Genomic DNA, 13,976 nt, shown 5'->3' with positions numbered 1-13,976 from the left:
TGCCATCCAACCATCTCATCCTCTGTCGTTCCCTTCTCCTCCTGCCCTCAATCTTTCGCAGCATCAGGATCTTTTCCAGTGAGTCAGCTCTCTGCATCAGGTGGCCAAAATACTGGAGTTTCAGCTTGAACATCAGTCCCTCCATTGAACACCCAGGACTGATCTCCTTTAGGATGGACTGGTTGGATCTTCTTGCAGTCCAAGGGACTCTCAAGAGTCTTCTCCAGCACCACAGTTCAAAAGCATCAGTTCTTCAGTGCTCAGCTTTCTTCCCAGTCCAACTCTCACATCCATACATGACTACTGGAAAAACCATAGCCTTGACTAGACAGACCTTTGTTGGCAAAGTAATGTCTCTGCTTTTTAATATGCTGTCTAGGTTGGGCATACCTTTCCTTCCAAGGAGCAAGGGTCTTTTAATTTCATGGCTGTAATCACCATCTGCAGTGATTCTGGAGCCCAGAAAAATAAAGTCAGCTGTGGTTTCCATTGTTTCCCCATCTATTTGCCATGAAGTGATGGGATCAGATGTCATGATCTTAGTTTTCTGAATGTTCAGCTTTAAGCCAACTTTTTCACTCTCTTCTTTTACTTTCATCAAGAGGATCTTTAGTTCTTCACTTTCTGCTATAAGGGTGGTGTCATCTGCATATCTGAGGTTATTGATATTTCTCCCGGCAATCTTGATTCCAGCTTGTGCTTCCTCCAGCCCAGCGTTTCTCATGATGTACTCTGCATATAAGTTACGTAACATATATACTAGGCTGTTTATTGTAGCATTGTTTGATAAATCACATGAAACTTTGTGAAAACTATAATGATGTATGTTTAAGAGACTAATTAAATAAATCATGGTAGCTAGAATTATCTGTCACCAGTAAAAAAAAAAAAGTGAGATGAATATTTATGAGTTGATAGAAGACCAGAATATATTAACTGAAAAAAAAATGAAGTTGCAGGACAGTATATATAATAAATATACTGTGATTTAAAAAACAAGAAAAAATACATAAATACATAAATGTTTGTTTACACATTGAAAATTTCCAGAAGGAAACACAAGAATCAGTTAACAGAGCTTACCTCTGTGGAGGTGTGATCAGGCATCTGGGGTAGGGCAAGGAATAAGCTTCATAGTTCTTTAAATTTGAAGCTTTCCCAGGAGTACACACTATTACTTTATAAGTAAAAGAGTGGAATTGTAAGGAGCACTGAGTGAAAGAATTTTTGGAGACCAAAATATTCACATTGTCACGTAGATCACCACCTAGTTACAGAAAGAAAGACAGAAAGAAAGCTGTACTTAAAGTGAAGTGATTTGTCAGTCATTATCTTAAACAATCAAACTTAGCATCATGTGGTGGGGGAATCTGAGTATTTTAGATTTCCAGCCATTAAAAACGTAATCCTTTGTGGATGAAGCACATGAGTATATTTAAAGAAATCCACTTTATTTATGTAATTCCAAAGACTCAGTTTATTTCTGATTATAAGTGGAAAAAAAAAAAACAGGCTTGCTTCTTCTCTGTCATATTTAAATGACAAGAAGAGAACTGACTTTGTTTGATAGAGTGTGGATTTAAAAACATTTTTGAGTGAATTTTGTATTTGGATGATTGTTGCAATGCAGATAATAAGGAACAGAAAAGGATGTTTTTGTATGCTTATTATTTTAAAGACAGTTTAAAACTGGCTATACAGAAATCTCAGAAATTGAGTTGCTTTAGGTAACCAAATTTATTGGTTAGCTAAAGATTTATTTCTTGAAGCATACTATAAATTGTTCAGATGAAACTCTGACATTGTATTCTCCCTACCATTCTAGAAAGCAAATTTTCAATTTATATCTATTTACCACTTATAAAATATTTAAAATGTTATATATATGTATGGTAGTACTCTATACTTTCATGTTTTTTCTTTTTTATTAATCCAACTGATTATGATAAGCATCAGCTGTTTACGATGCTGTACTACATTGGCACCTTCAGAGTTTGTGATGAAGATATAAGGACATTAGTCCTTTCTCTAAGTTGCTTCAGACTGTCTATTGTGATTTTATCTGAGTTTCATATTTTTTCTTCTCTCTCACTTCCTGGCAGTTAATATTCCTTATTGTTTGTTCATAACCAGATCCTATCAGTTCCTTGCTTAAAGCAGTTTGGTCCTGTCACACCCGGAATAAAATCCAGACCCGTGAACATGGCCACCACACTCTACAGGACCCAACCTTGTCAACCTCTTCTCCTTTCTTCTTTCCCTTGCTTGCAAGAGTCCAGCCACAGTGACCTTGTCCTCTTAAAAATAGACCAAGTTCTTTCCAGCCCCAGAACCTTTGTACTTGTTATTTCCTCTGCTTGGAATGACCTTCTCCCTGATCTGTATATTCCTGCCGCCTCATCATTCTGACAGAGAAGGCAATGGCACCCCACTCCAGTACTCTTGCCTGGAAAATCCCATGGATGGAGGAGCCTGGAAGGCTGCAGTCCGTGGGGTCGCTGAGGGTCGGAGACGACTCAGTGACTTCACTTTCACTTTTCACTTTCATGCATTGGAGAAGGAAACTGGCATCCTACTCCAGTGTTCTTGCCTGGAGAATCCCAGGGACGGGGGAGCCTGGTGGGCTGCTGTCTGTGGGGTCACACAGAGTCAGACATGACTGAAGCGACTTAGCAGCAGCAGCATCATTCTGATGATAAACTCTCAGAACACTCTATAATCACTCATCACACTTAAACCCTTTCCGCATGAACCCTGTTGTGATATACATAAGGTAACCTTCAGAGCACCTATCGCTCTCTGAATTTGCCTAATTAATTTCCTTGTTTTCATGTTCATTGTCTGTCTTCTCCACTAGAATGTAACTATTTTGCTTATCTCTGGCACCTAAAAACAGTTGTGGTGGTTTACTCGCCAAGTTGTGTCTGACTCTTTGCGACCCCATGGACTGTGTGTACCCTGCCATGCTCCACAGTCCATGGGATTTCCCAGGCAAGAATACTGGAGTGGGTTGCCATTTCCTTTTCCAGTAGTCTTCCTGACCCAGGATCGAACCCACGTCTCCTTTACTGCCAGGCAGATTCTTTACACTGGTAACACCTGGAAGCCCATCATGCCTATGTTCATATCTATTTAATCACGTATAGTAATTTTCACAAAGGTGGTATACCATGCATATAAAGTTTTACAGGTTGCTTTTCTTAAAACTTGATTTTTTTCAGGAGCATTTTCCTGTGACAAAAATATAACTTTTAGTGTCTGTACAGTATTTCATCAAATAGATGTGACATTATTTATTTAACATTCCCATTTTATCTACATTTCCATATTGTTGATCATTCAGGTTTTGTCTAAGTTTTCACTGTTATAAATTTCACTGTTATAATTATATAATTATTATATAACTGTTATAATTTCACTGTTATAAATAACTCTAGGTGAATATCTCTCCACTTAGATCTTATTATCTGGGATGATTTTTTAAAACTTGAATGCTGGAAGTATAATTAAAGGGTCTAGGCGTTTTCAAGAGTCTTGATATACATATGTCACAAAATTGCTTTCAGCATGTGTCCCAACTCATGCTGTCATCCGTATGCACTAATTGTCTCATGCATTCTTGTCAGTATTGAGTATTTCCATGTATGTACTTTGCCAAATCAATAGACGTTGATTTGTTTTAAGAAGTACTAACTAGGTTAAATCATTTTTATTTTTATTGGTTATTGCTTCTGTACGATGTCAATAAAGTGAGTGGATATGGAAAAGGAGAGAGATACTGATGAAATAAGTTACGATCTGCCAAGAAAATGTTGATGTTTACACCATGTTTGTTTATGTAAATACTATAACATACTCACTTGTCAATGTGAAGGTAACAAATATTTTTAACGCAAATGCTTTGCTGAATGGATTATAGGAACTTTTTGAAAACAAAATTAAGCTAAAGAACAGAAATATGAAAATTTGTATGGCTGATATTATAACACTTATGGAGAAATAAAGAGTTTAAGATTTTTTACTACCACATTAATTGTCATTTGTCTTAGAAGATAAAATAACCCAAAAAAGCTGATATTTTTGATATTCTCACCCTTCAAAAACCTATTACTCTCCTTTTTTTTTCTTACTTTACTTGACATTCTTATCATGAATTCTGCTTATTGTCCTGTGACTCCAAAGAGCTAGAGAGGAAGACTTTTAAGTCATTATACATTGCTTGCATTTCTCAAATATTATGAATAACTTGTGATTAGGTTTTTATGTCTGGCTGATGGGAGACACTCTATATAGCCATAACTGGGGGAGTAGAAAGCCAGGATGGGGAACTTCAAATGATTTTTTTTACCTTTTTCTAAACCATCAACTCATCATATTAGAATCTTGTTACTTTGACACGATAATGTCAAGTTCCTTAATATACAATATACATATTTAATGTTACATATGAAATGCACTTTAAACAATTACATAATATTTTAATGTATTCTCCTTTGTTTTGAGAGAGAAGGCAATGGCACCCCACTCCAGTACTCTTGCCTGGAAAATCCCATGGATGGAGGAGCCTGGTAGGCTGCAGTCCATGGGGTTGTGAAGAGTCAGACATGACTGAGAGACTTCACTTTCACTTTTCACTTTCATGCATTGGAGAAGGAAATGGCAACCCACTCCAGTGTTCTTGCCTGGAGAATCCCAGGGACGGGGGAGCCTGGTGGGCTGCTGTCTATGGGGTCGCACAGAGTCGGACACGACTGAAGTGACTTAACAGCAGCAGCCTCTGTTTCGAATAATTCTTGATTCTCTTTTAATAGTAGAAAAAGTAAGGATTAACTCCTTTAATACACTGCTTAAATATTACAGGTCACCAAAAGTAACTAGTAATATATTGAATAACACTGCTATTGATCAAAAAATGAGATTTTTATCTTGTATAATTACCTTTTACTTATTTTAGCAAATAGGGGGAAACAGTGGCTTGCTTTTTGAGAATGATTGAATTCTGGTACCTGCTCTAAATGCTTTGCAGATGTCTTGTTCTTGTGTCATCTCATGCTCAGTCATGTGTGACTCTTTGCAACCTCATGGACTGTAGCCCACCAGGCTTCTCTGTCCGTATGTCCTAATTGTCACTTGTACAGTTGGAGAAGAAGGTCTGTGTTTACTCTGACCTCTGTATTAGTCAGAACTCAGGCCTTGGCCTCTTATCATTTTGCCATCTTGCTCAGGCCAACTCTTATCTATGTGTATGTTAACTGTTGGACAGATTTAAGGAAAGGAGTACGTCAAGGCTGTATATTGTCACCCTGCTTATTTAACTTATATGCAGAGTACATCATGAGAAACGCTGGGCTGGAAGAAGCACAAGCTGGAATCAAGATTGCTGGGAGAAATATCAATAACCTCAGATATGCAGATGATTGGAGAAGGAAACGGCAACCCACTCCAGTATTCATGCCTGGAAAATCCCATGGACCGAGGAGCCTGGTGGGCTACAATCCATGGGGTCGCAAAGAGTCGGACACGACTGAGCGACTTCTGTGTGTGTATGTAGATGAGATCACCCTTATGGCAGAAAGTGAAGAGGAACTAAAAAGCCTCTTGATGAAAGTGAAAGAGGAAAGTGAAAAAGTTGACTTAAAACTCAACATTCAGAAAACCAAGATCATGGCATCTGGTCCCATCACTTCATGGGAAATAGAGAAACAGTGGAAACAGTGTCAGACTTTATTTTTGGGGGCTCCAAAATCACTGCAGACGGTGACTGCAGCCATGAAATTAAAAGACGCTTACTCCTTGGAAGGAAAGTTATGACCAACCTAGACAGCATATTGAAAAGCAGAGATATTACTTTGCCAACAATGGTCCATCTTGTCAAGGCTATGGTTTTTCCAGTGGTCATGTATGGATGTGAGAGTTGGACTGGGAAGAAAGCTGAGCACTGAAGAATTGATGCTTTTGAACTGTGGTGTTGGAGAAGACTCTCGAGAGTCCCTTGGACTGCAAGGAGATCCAACCAGTCCATTCTGAAGAAGATCAGCCCTGGGATTTCTTTGGAAGGAATGATGATAAAGCTGGAACTCCAGTACTTTGGCCATCTCATGCGAAGAGTTGACTCATTGGAAAAGACTCTGATGCTGGGGAGGGATTGTGGGCAGGAGGAGAAGGGGACGACAGAGGATTAGATGGCTGGATGGCATCACTGACTCGATGGACGTGAGTCTGAGTGAACTCCGGGAGTTGGTGATGGACAGGGAGGCCTGTCGTGCTGCGATTCATGGGGTTGCAAGGAGTCGGACATGACTGAGCGACTGAACTGAACTGAACTGAAGAAGAATCAAGGGAGATAAAAATAACTTTCATTGAGGAGCCTGCTGTTGTGTTAGGCACTTTTTATATGACTGCATTTAATCCTCAAAACATCCTTAGGATGGAGTTGTCTTCCACACCTTATAGGTGAAGTAAGAGTCATACCAGTTGTATGATATACAAAGCAGTGGTAGAATTTGAACCAGGATTTGTCCAGTTCTTAAGTTTAGCTTCTTTCTCTCATATGCTACTTCTCTTAAAAATGCAGTGATGATCATGAAGATGCTGCTGCTGCTGATGTCGATAATGACAATGACAACAACTACTACAGGATGATAGTATTTGTAATAATAACAGCTAATTGGTTTTTTTTTTTTTTAAAGAAAGTAACATGAAATTTTTTAAAGGTTTATTTATTTTTTTATTTTGGCTGGGTTTTCATTGCTGCATGCACAATTTCTCTAGTTTCAGAGAGCACGGGCTGCTCTTGGTTGCAATTACATGGTCTTCTCGTTATGGTCGCTTCTTTTGTTGGGGCGCACAGGCTTCAGTAGTTGTGGCGCATGGGCTCTGTTGCTCTGTGGCATGTGGGATCTTCCCAGACCAGGGATCAAACCGGCGTCTCTTGCATGGCAAGATGGATTTTTAACCACTGGACCACCAGGGAAGCCCCATAATTTTTTTTTTTTTTCCGGTTTGCTGTGTGTTAGAGGTTATCTTCCTTAATCTTTATCATAATCTATGAGATAAGCACCATTACTAGTATAGCTTTAGAGAGAAATGGAGGCTTACAGAGGAATGTGAGTAACCTTAATTATCCACAGCAGGTGGTAGAGCAACCCAAAATCAGTCTAATCCTATTTTGATCATTTTAAATAAAGAAGTTGAAACAGACATTTTTTTTTCCCTTTGAATTCCTCAGTGACATTACACTGTAGCCATTTTGAGTGTCTGAAACTCTTTAGAATCTATTTTCATTAGATCATGGCTATATTAATGATAATTGATATTTTAATAGGCTTGACAGCTTTAAATTTTTTTCTAGTACTGCTTTGATTCATAAATAGTGACATCGTACAGCACCCCTTGAGGATATTCTCATTTAGTAAATGAGGACACAGACATCCAGATTAATTGTTTGCCTCAGGTCGTTCATCAAATCAGAAGCAAATGTAGAACAGGGCTTAGACAGTTTTTGATTTTAGGTCATGCAGCTGCTTTTATCTTGAAATACTTTGTGTCCATGTACTAGGTTGTTAAAGCTGCTATATGGGATGGTTTTGTCCAGAAGGATCTTTATGCATTTTTTCTGATTTCTATTTGAGAAATTAGGTCTCTGGAAATTCAGTAGCTTGAAGGGCAGGAAGAGATCCTTATGGGTGATCTTGATCTAATTTCTACACTGAGGAGTGATCACCAGTATTCATTCCATGTAAAATATATATATGCTGTTCCCTTCTTTATTTTTTTTAAATGATTAGAAAAGTTATACCACAATTATTTTAAAATCTGTATAGAAAAATTTTGAAATATGTAGACTAAATCTCTCATGCTGACAGTTAAACTTGTTCAGTTCTGTTTTCATATCAAGTGTAAGCATAGATAAGTATTATTCTTCATATAAAAATTCTTTCTAAATTTACATAACAACATCTTTTAACTGAATGGTTACATTTTTATCCCATAAACACTAAAAGCCTGCTGTGAGCCAGTTTTGCACCAATATGACAAAAAACAGAGTTTCACCCCTTAAAGGCCTAAGAATGCTACTCGGAAGATGAAGCAGGTACATGAGAAAGTGGAAGTTGCTCAGTTGTGTCTGACTCTTTGTGACCCCATGGACTGTACCCCGCTAGCCTCCTTTGTCCATAGGAATTCCCCACTGGAGTTGGGTAACCAACCTGGTACATATTCATAGATGGTAAATCACAGGAGTGGGTCAGAGGATTGAACTGGGGTCTCCTGCATTGCAGGCAGGTTTTTTACCATTTGATCCACCAGGGAAGCTGCCTTTTCACTTTTTTTTCCCTTCAAATCACAAGAGAGAACCAATGGAAGAAGATTGAAGGGAAGGAGAACACGATGATCGAGAAAAAGCTTGATTTGTGGCATTTTGATTTTTGGTGTTTTCAAGTGAGCAGTTTCAGTAAAGTGAGGGTGATGGAAGCTTATTAGAGGCAGTCAGTACGTGGACTGTTTTCAAGAGGCTTGAAAATAGGAAACTCCCCGGCAGTCCAGGAGTTAGGACTTGGTGCTTTTCACTGCTGAGGGCCAGGGAACAAAGATCCCACCAGCTGCCCGGGGCGGCCAAAAGCAAACAAACGAAAGAGCAGCTTGTAAATAAAGGAGAGGAAAATGAGAGTATATTAAGAGGCTCAGAAGACTGTAGATTTTCTTAAAGTACAGACGTTTGTGTAGAAGAGAAGGAATGTAAAAACGCAAAGATATGGTATAGTTGATGGAGGGCTTCCTGGGTGGCGCTAGTGGTAGAGAACCCGCCTGCCAATGCAGGAGATGCAAGAGATGCAGGTTTGATCCCTGAGTTGGGAAGATCCCCTGGAGGAGGAAATGGCAACCCACTCCAATATCCTTGCCTGAAAAATTCCATGGACAGAGGAGCCTAGTGGACTCCTTAGTCCGTGGGGTCAATAAGAGTCAGACACAACTGAGAGAGAGAGAGAGAGTTGATGGAAGATTTTGGAGGAAGGAAGAGAGAATGCCACTAAGCTCAGAGTACAGAGCTAGCCTTGCAAGAGGAGGAGGAGTGACACTTAGTCAAAGACAAAGCTGCTCCTCCTCATCATATGAACGTGCTCAAGTATTTGCATCATTAAAAAAAAGGTGACTTCTGCTGCACTATCCGCAGCTCCACCTCCCATTATAGTACCAGATCACTCCCTTGTCTTCTTCATGGCCAATTATTTTGTAGAATGTTGCTAAGTATGTTTTGTCTGACGTTTCCTCATGATTTGATCAAGATCATGCATATTTTAAAAATGTAGCAATGCAATAGAAGAGATGTGGCCTTTGGGGGAGCTTCATATAAGACGTTTAGTGCTTGAAATTGATACAGCTCATTGCAGGCGTGCTAAGTCGCTTCAGTCCTGTCCGACTCTTTGCAACTCGGTAGTAGCCTGCCAGGCTGCTCTGTCCGAGGGGATTCTCCAGGCAAGAATACTGGAGTGGGTTGCCATGCCCACCTCTAGGGGATCTTCCTGACCCAGGGATTGAACCTTCATCTCTTACGTCTCCTGCGTTGGCAGGCAGGCCTTTTACTGCTGGTGCCACCTGGGGAGCCTGACGCATCTCGTTACTGCATATTAACTGAGCACTTGGTTACAGTTGTATCTGCCAGGTTCCTTCACTGTTGTGTTATTTTTTCCCTTTGTCACTTAAAAATACCTTGTGAGGGGAAATAGTTTTGAGTTTTTGCAAATACCCTGTTTTTCATCATACTCTTACCCACTCATTTTACCATTCATTGATGATTCTGGCTTCAGCAATTATTACTACAGTGTATGCCAACTCATGACTTTGTGTTTGTATCATTTTTTCAGAGTTAGAGGTTCTTAACTTGAGGTCTCTGTTATATACAGATAGCTGTATGCATTTTACTCTAGAGAAGAGGTGCAGCACTTATCAGGTTTTCAAGAGGCCTTTTTCCATCCATTACTACTTTTTAAGTTACGATCACAGCACCTACTCCACAAAGAGTCGGGCAGCACTAAAGTGACTAGTCCACACCTCCATTAGGTGGATGGAAGGATTCCTTTGTGCTTTCCTTCCAATCTGTCTGTAGCTTATTCCACCTTTCCTCTGAAAAGGTGCACCAAAGTCTCCTGGAGTAAATAAAAGCAGATCTGCTGTGTCTATTGTTGTCCTATGTCGTCAAGACTGTCTTCCCTGACCTGCAGTTGGGAAACCACTAAATTTTGATTTACGTATTTCTAGTTTTGTCTCTGAGAACATGTGTTTTCATCTCTATGAAGTATTTAAAAGTTAAATACAGTAGTCTGTTTTACAACTAAGATTGACAAAAAGTTTATTAGCTTCTTAAATACAATATTGACACAAGTTGTGATATCTTAATTTCTTTCTTTTTTTTAGATTGAGATATAGCTGAGTTTCTTTTTATTAGGAGCTGTGTTTTCTTGGAGTAAATAGATTCTTATGAAAGAAAGCTTAATTGAGGCCTTAGCTGAAACATGAATTTTTATAAGAAGTAGTTTATGTGTTATTTTTAATGTTTTGGAAGCCATTTCTATGGATTTGCCATTTTATCAACTAGCAAAAATAAGATTCTTTTTTTTTTTTTTTTTCGGTTCTTTAGGAGCTACTAAGTCACTTCTGTCCATGCATTTAAAAAAGTAAAGCTGCTACCACAAGATGGTCAGATTTATTCATGATTTGATCTTACTTTTAAAATAGGATGAGTCTTAATTGTAGTTTTCATAGAAGTTAATTTTTTATTATAGTACATAGACATTTGAAATGAATTCTGTAATACAATGCAAAATTCAGCAACTTATTAAAAGGAGACTTGATTAAGCAGTGCCTGTTTTTGGGTCCCCGCCACCCACCGCCACTCCCCACCCCCTGCAAGTTGGGAAGTCAGTGCTTTGCTATTTGAGAAATTTTTTGGATATTTAGTCTCTTAAAAAAAACAGAGATAGTCTTTTTCCTCCCTTCATCTGAAGGATTATTTGGAGGCTAATTTTTCAGATTGGTTGAGGGCTAATTACTATAGGGAAAATTAAATTTTAAGCAAAGGGGATCAGTATAGAACACATTTTTCTAGTTAAGCAGTGTGGTATGTTTAAGCATGGGGAAATTACAGCCAGTTCAGTGTTGCAAGAATATCACATGTCAGGCAACTGTTATCAGAGTACGTATTGGAACAATAAATGCCGTATTGTGATAGATATAAACACTACATTAAGGAGCTTGGACTTAGTAAGGAGAAGATCTGAGAGGTAAGAAGGTCCCGAACTAGAGGAGTGGTAGAAGGGATGAATTCCAGAAATACTAAAGAAAGTATATCATCAGGACACAGTGATAAATTGGATGTAGGAGGTGAGATAGGAATCTAGGACCTGTCATGGGAAAACAGTGCTCGCACCATAAATAAAAAGATAAGAGAAGGAGAATATTTGGAGGAAAATCTGATGTGTTCAGTATTGTACAGTAGAGCCTGAGGTGCTTCTAGAGTCTGGTTGGAGGCATTCATATAATAGGACTGTGTGATGGAGCTTGGGGGAGCCTGAGGTTGAGAATGGTTAGCATACCAGTGGTGGTTGCAACTATGTGATTAAGTATGATGCTCAGACCAGACCCTCTAGCGTAAGAAGAGCTTGGGTTAAAGATGTAATTCTGGCAACTTACATGGGATGGGCAAGCAGAAAAGAGAGTTTTGTTTTTTTTTTAAGAAAATATAGTGCCATATAAAGATCAAAAATAGAGACTTTTAAGGAGAGAGTGATAACGTAAATTTCACGGCATTAATCCTAATCATATTGTTCAGTACACAGCAGAAATGTCACTGAGGTTTTCTTTTTTTTAAAACCAGATTTTCAAGGATTTTGAGCAAAAAATAGATTTTTCTATCTTGTTCAGCATCTATCAGTTAAAAAAGGATTCCACCCCCCCATATCTTTAGTACTTTACTTTTTTTTTAAATTATATTTTTCCTGTTTCTTTCCATTTGGAGTCTACTTTATTTTCTTTTTTTCTCTATTTCTAATTTTCTTAAACTTGGAAAACTAGGAGTATGATTATGGTCAGTCTGCTATAGCCCAGTGGAAAACCTGACTCTCTTTCTGTTTTGGTAAATCTGTGATGCTGTCGGCGTGGAACACGACACTAAATCTGAATCCATTGTGATGGTGACTCATTTAAAACCTTACAGTCTCTGCGTGTTCTCACCTAGTTTATCTGATCTCCATAAGAATCTTGATAGAGCAGATTGTAATCTTCATTTTTTGTTTCTAGTTAAGGAATCTGCTTCCTTGATTGCATTACTGATCCAAAAATAGCTCTTAGTTTTCTGTTTCATTGGGGATATATCTAAAATGTTACAGCTGAAAGGAGCCTTAGGGGCCACTGCTTCTAATCTCTTCATTTTACAAATGGGGAAACAGGCCTCTTTCATTTGGTCAAGATCCTATTGGTTGAATAAGCAAAACCAAGATCTGGAGCCCAGCTTTTCAGACTCCTGGTCCCCATAATAAGGAGGCCTAGTTTCATCTGCATTACTGAACAAGTAAAATCAGGCCACGCTGCACTGTGTTTGATGTTGCTTTTGTCTCTTGGAAATAGTGTGCAGTTCGTGCAGCCACAGAAGGTAGAACACTCATCCTGGAAGGCTTGGAAAAGGCGGAGAGGAACGTCCTGCCGGTTTTGAACAACTTGCTGGAGAACAGGGAGATGCAGCTTGAGGATGGACGCTTCCTGATGTCTGCCGAGCGTTACGACAAACTTCTCCAAGTAAGAAAAGAAACACGTCAGCGCTGCGTCTGAGCTGTGAGCCGCGGGCTGTGCCATCTGCGGTGTAAGGCACGATCGTATGAGAACAAGGACGGTTGTTCGGGGGCGGCTGTCTCGGGCAGTTGGCTGAAGCCAGTTGCGCGTTTGCAGTTTTGTATGGCTCTTCTGTTTGCAGACCATGTGAGAGGACTTCCCAGAGTTTTACTTTGTTTGTCTCTCTACTCACTATTTTTATTTCTATTTTTTTCTTCTTTTAATTCTTTCCTTTCCCCTCCGTTTCTATCTCCCTCTTTCCTTCTCTTCCTTCCCTCAACAAGCCTAATGGCTTCTAGACTGTGCTAGGCACCAGGAAGACGGAGTGAATAAAATCCACTTGTTGGTTCAAGAAGCTCGAAGTCCAGTAGATATGGACAGAAACGAATGAAATACTTAAAGATACCCTGAAGGTCCAAGCTACCGGCATCTCATGCCTGAGCTGTTGTAAGAGCTTTGTCTCTGGACCCCCTGCTTCCCTCCTGGCTCCCCCAGGGCAGTCAGTAATCTGTTTAAAACACAAGGCAGAACAGGTCATTCCTCTGCTGTAAACCTCCAACGCCTTCCTGTTCTACTCAGAATAAAATCTAAAGTCCTTACAGTGGAATACAGAATATCTGGTCATCTGAGCCATCACTGTCCCTTTGACCTTATCTCCTTCTTTCCTTCTCCCCTTTCATTCCACTCCACCTGCCAACATGCCCTTTACCATTAACTACTCAAAATGCATTCTCCTGTCTCATCGGTGCTTTGCACAGGCACCTTGTTCTTCCAGAGTAGTTTTCTCCCAGACATCTGCCAGACTCATTCCTCTACCTCTTTCAGGTCTTTGCTCAAATGTAACCCAGGCATGCCTTTTTACATTGCGCTTTGCTCTAGTGTTGCTTCACAGATATGGTGTTATTTACAAATCGAGGGTTGGGGCAACTCTGCATCAAACAAACCAATGGGCACCATTTTTCTAACAGAGGTCGCTCACTTCGTGTCTCTGTTGCATTTGGTAATTCTAACCACATTTCAAGCTTTCCATTGGCATTTGTTATGGTAATTTGTGATCACTGATCTTTGATGTGCAGTTATTTTGGGGTTCCTCAAACCAAACCCATATAAGATGGTGAACTTCATCAATAAATGTGTGTGTTCTGACTACTCCT

The 13,976-nt window shown here is 39.4% G+C and overlaps 1 protein-coding gene across 1 annotated transcript in view; it reads left to right on the top strand.

Annotated features, from left to right (window-relative positions):
• Window positions 1–13,976, top strand: part of VWA8 (von Willebrand factor A domain containing 8) — a 384,198-nt gene that overhangs the window by 46,469 nt on the left and 323,753 nt on the right. The window contains exon 5 of the mRNA XM_070380245.1: window positions 12,622–12,789. Coding sequence (XP_070236346.1) covers window positions 12,622–12,789 — 168 coding nt within the window. The remainder of the gene's footprint in view (window positions 1–12,621; window positions 12,790–13,976) is intronic.

The sequence above is a fragment of the Bos mutus genome, chromosome 12 (assembly GCF_027580195.1).
Source record: "Bos mutus isolate GX-2022 chromosome 12, NWIPB_WYAK_1.1, whole genome shotgun sequence".
NCBI lineage: Eukaryota > Metazoa > Chordata > Mammalia > Artiodactyla > Bovidae > Bos > Bos mutus.
Note: the sequence above shows the minus strand (reverse complement) of the source record. Positions and strands in the feature narration are given on the sequence as shown.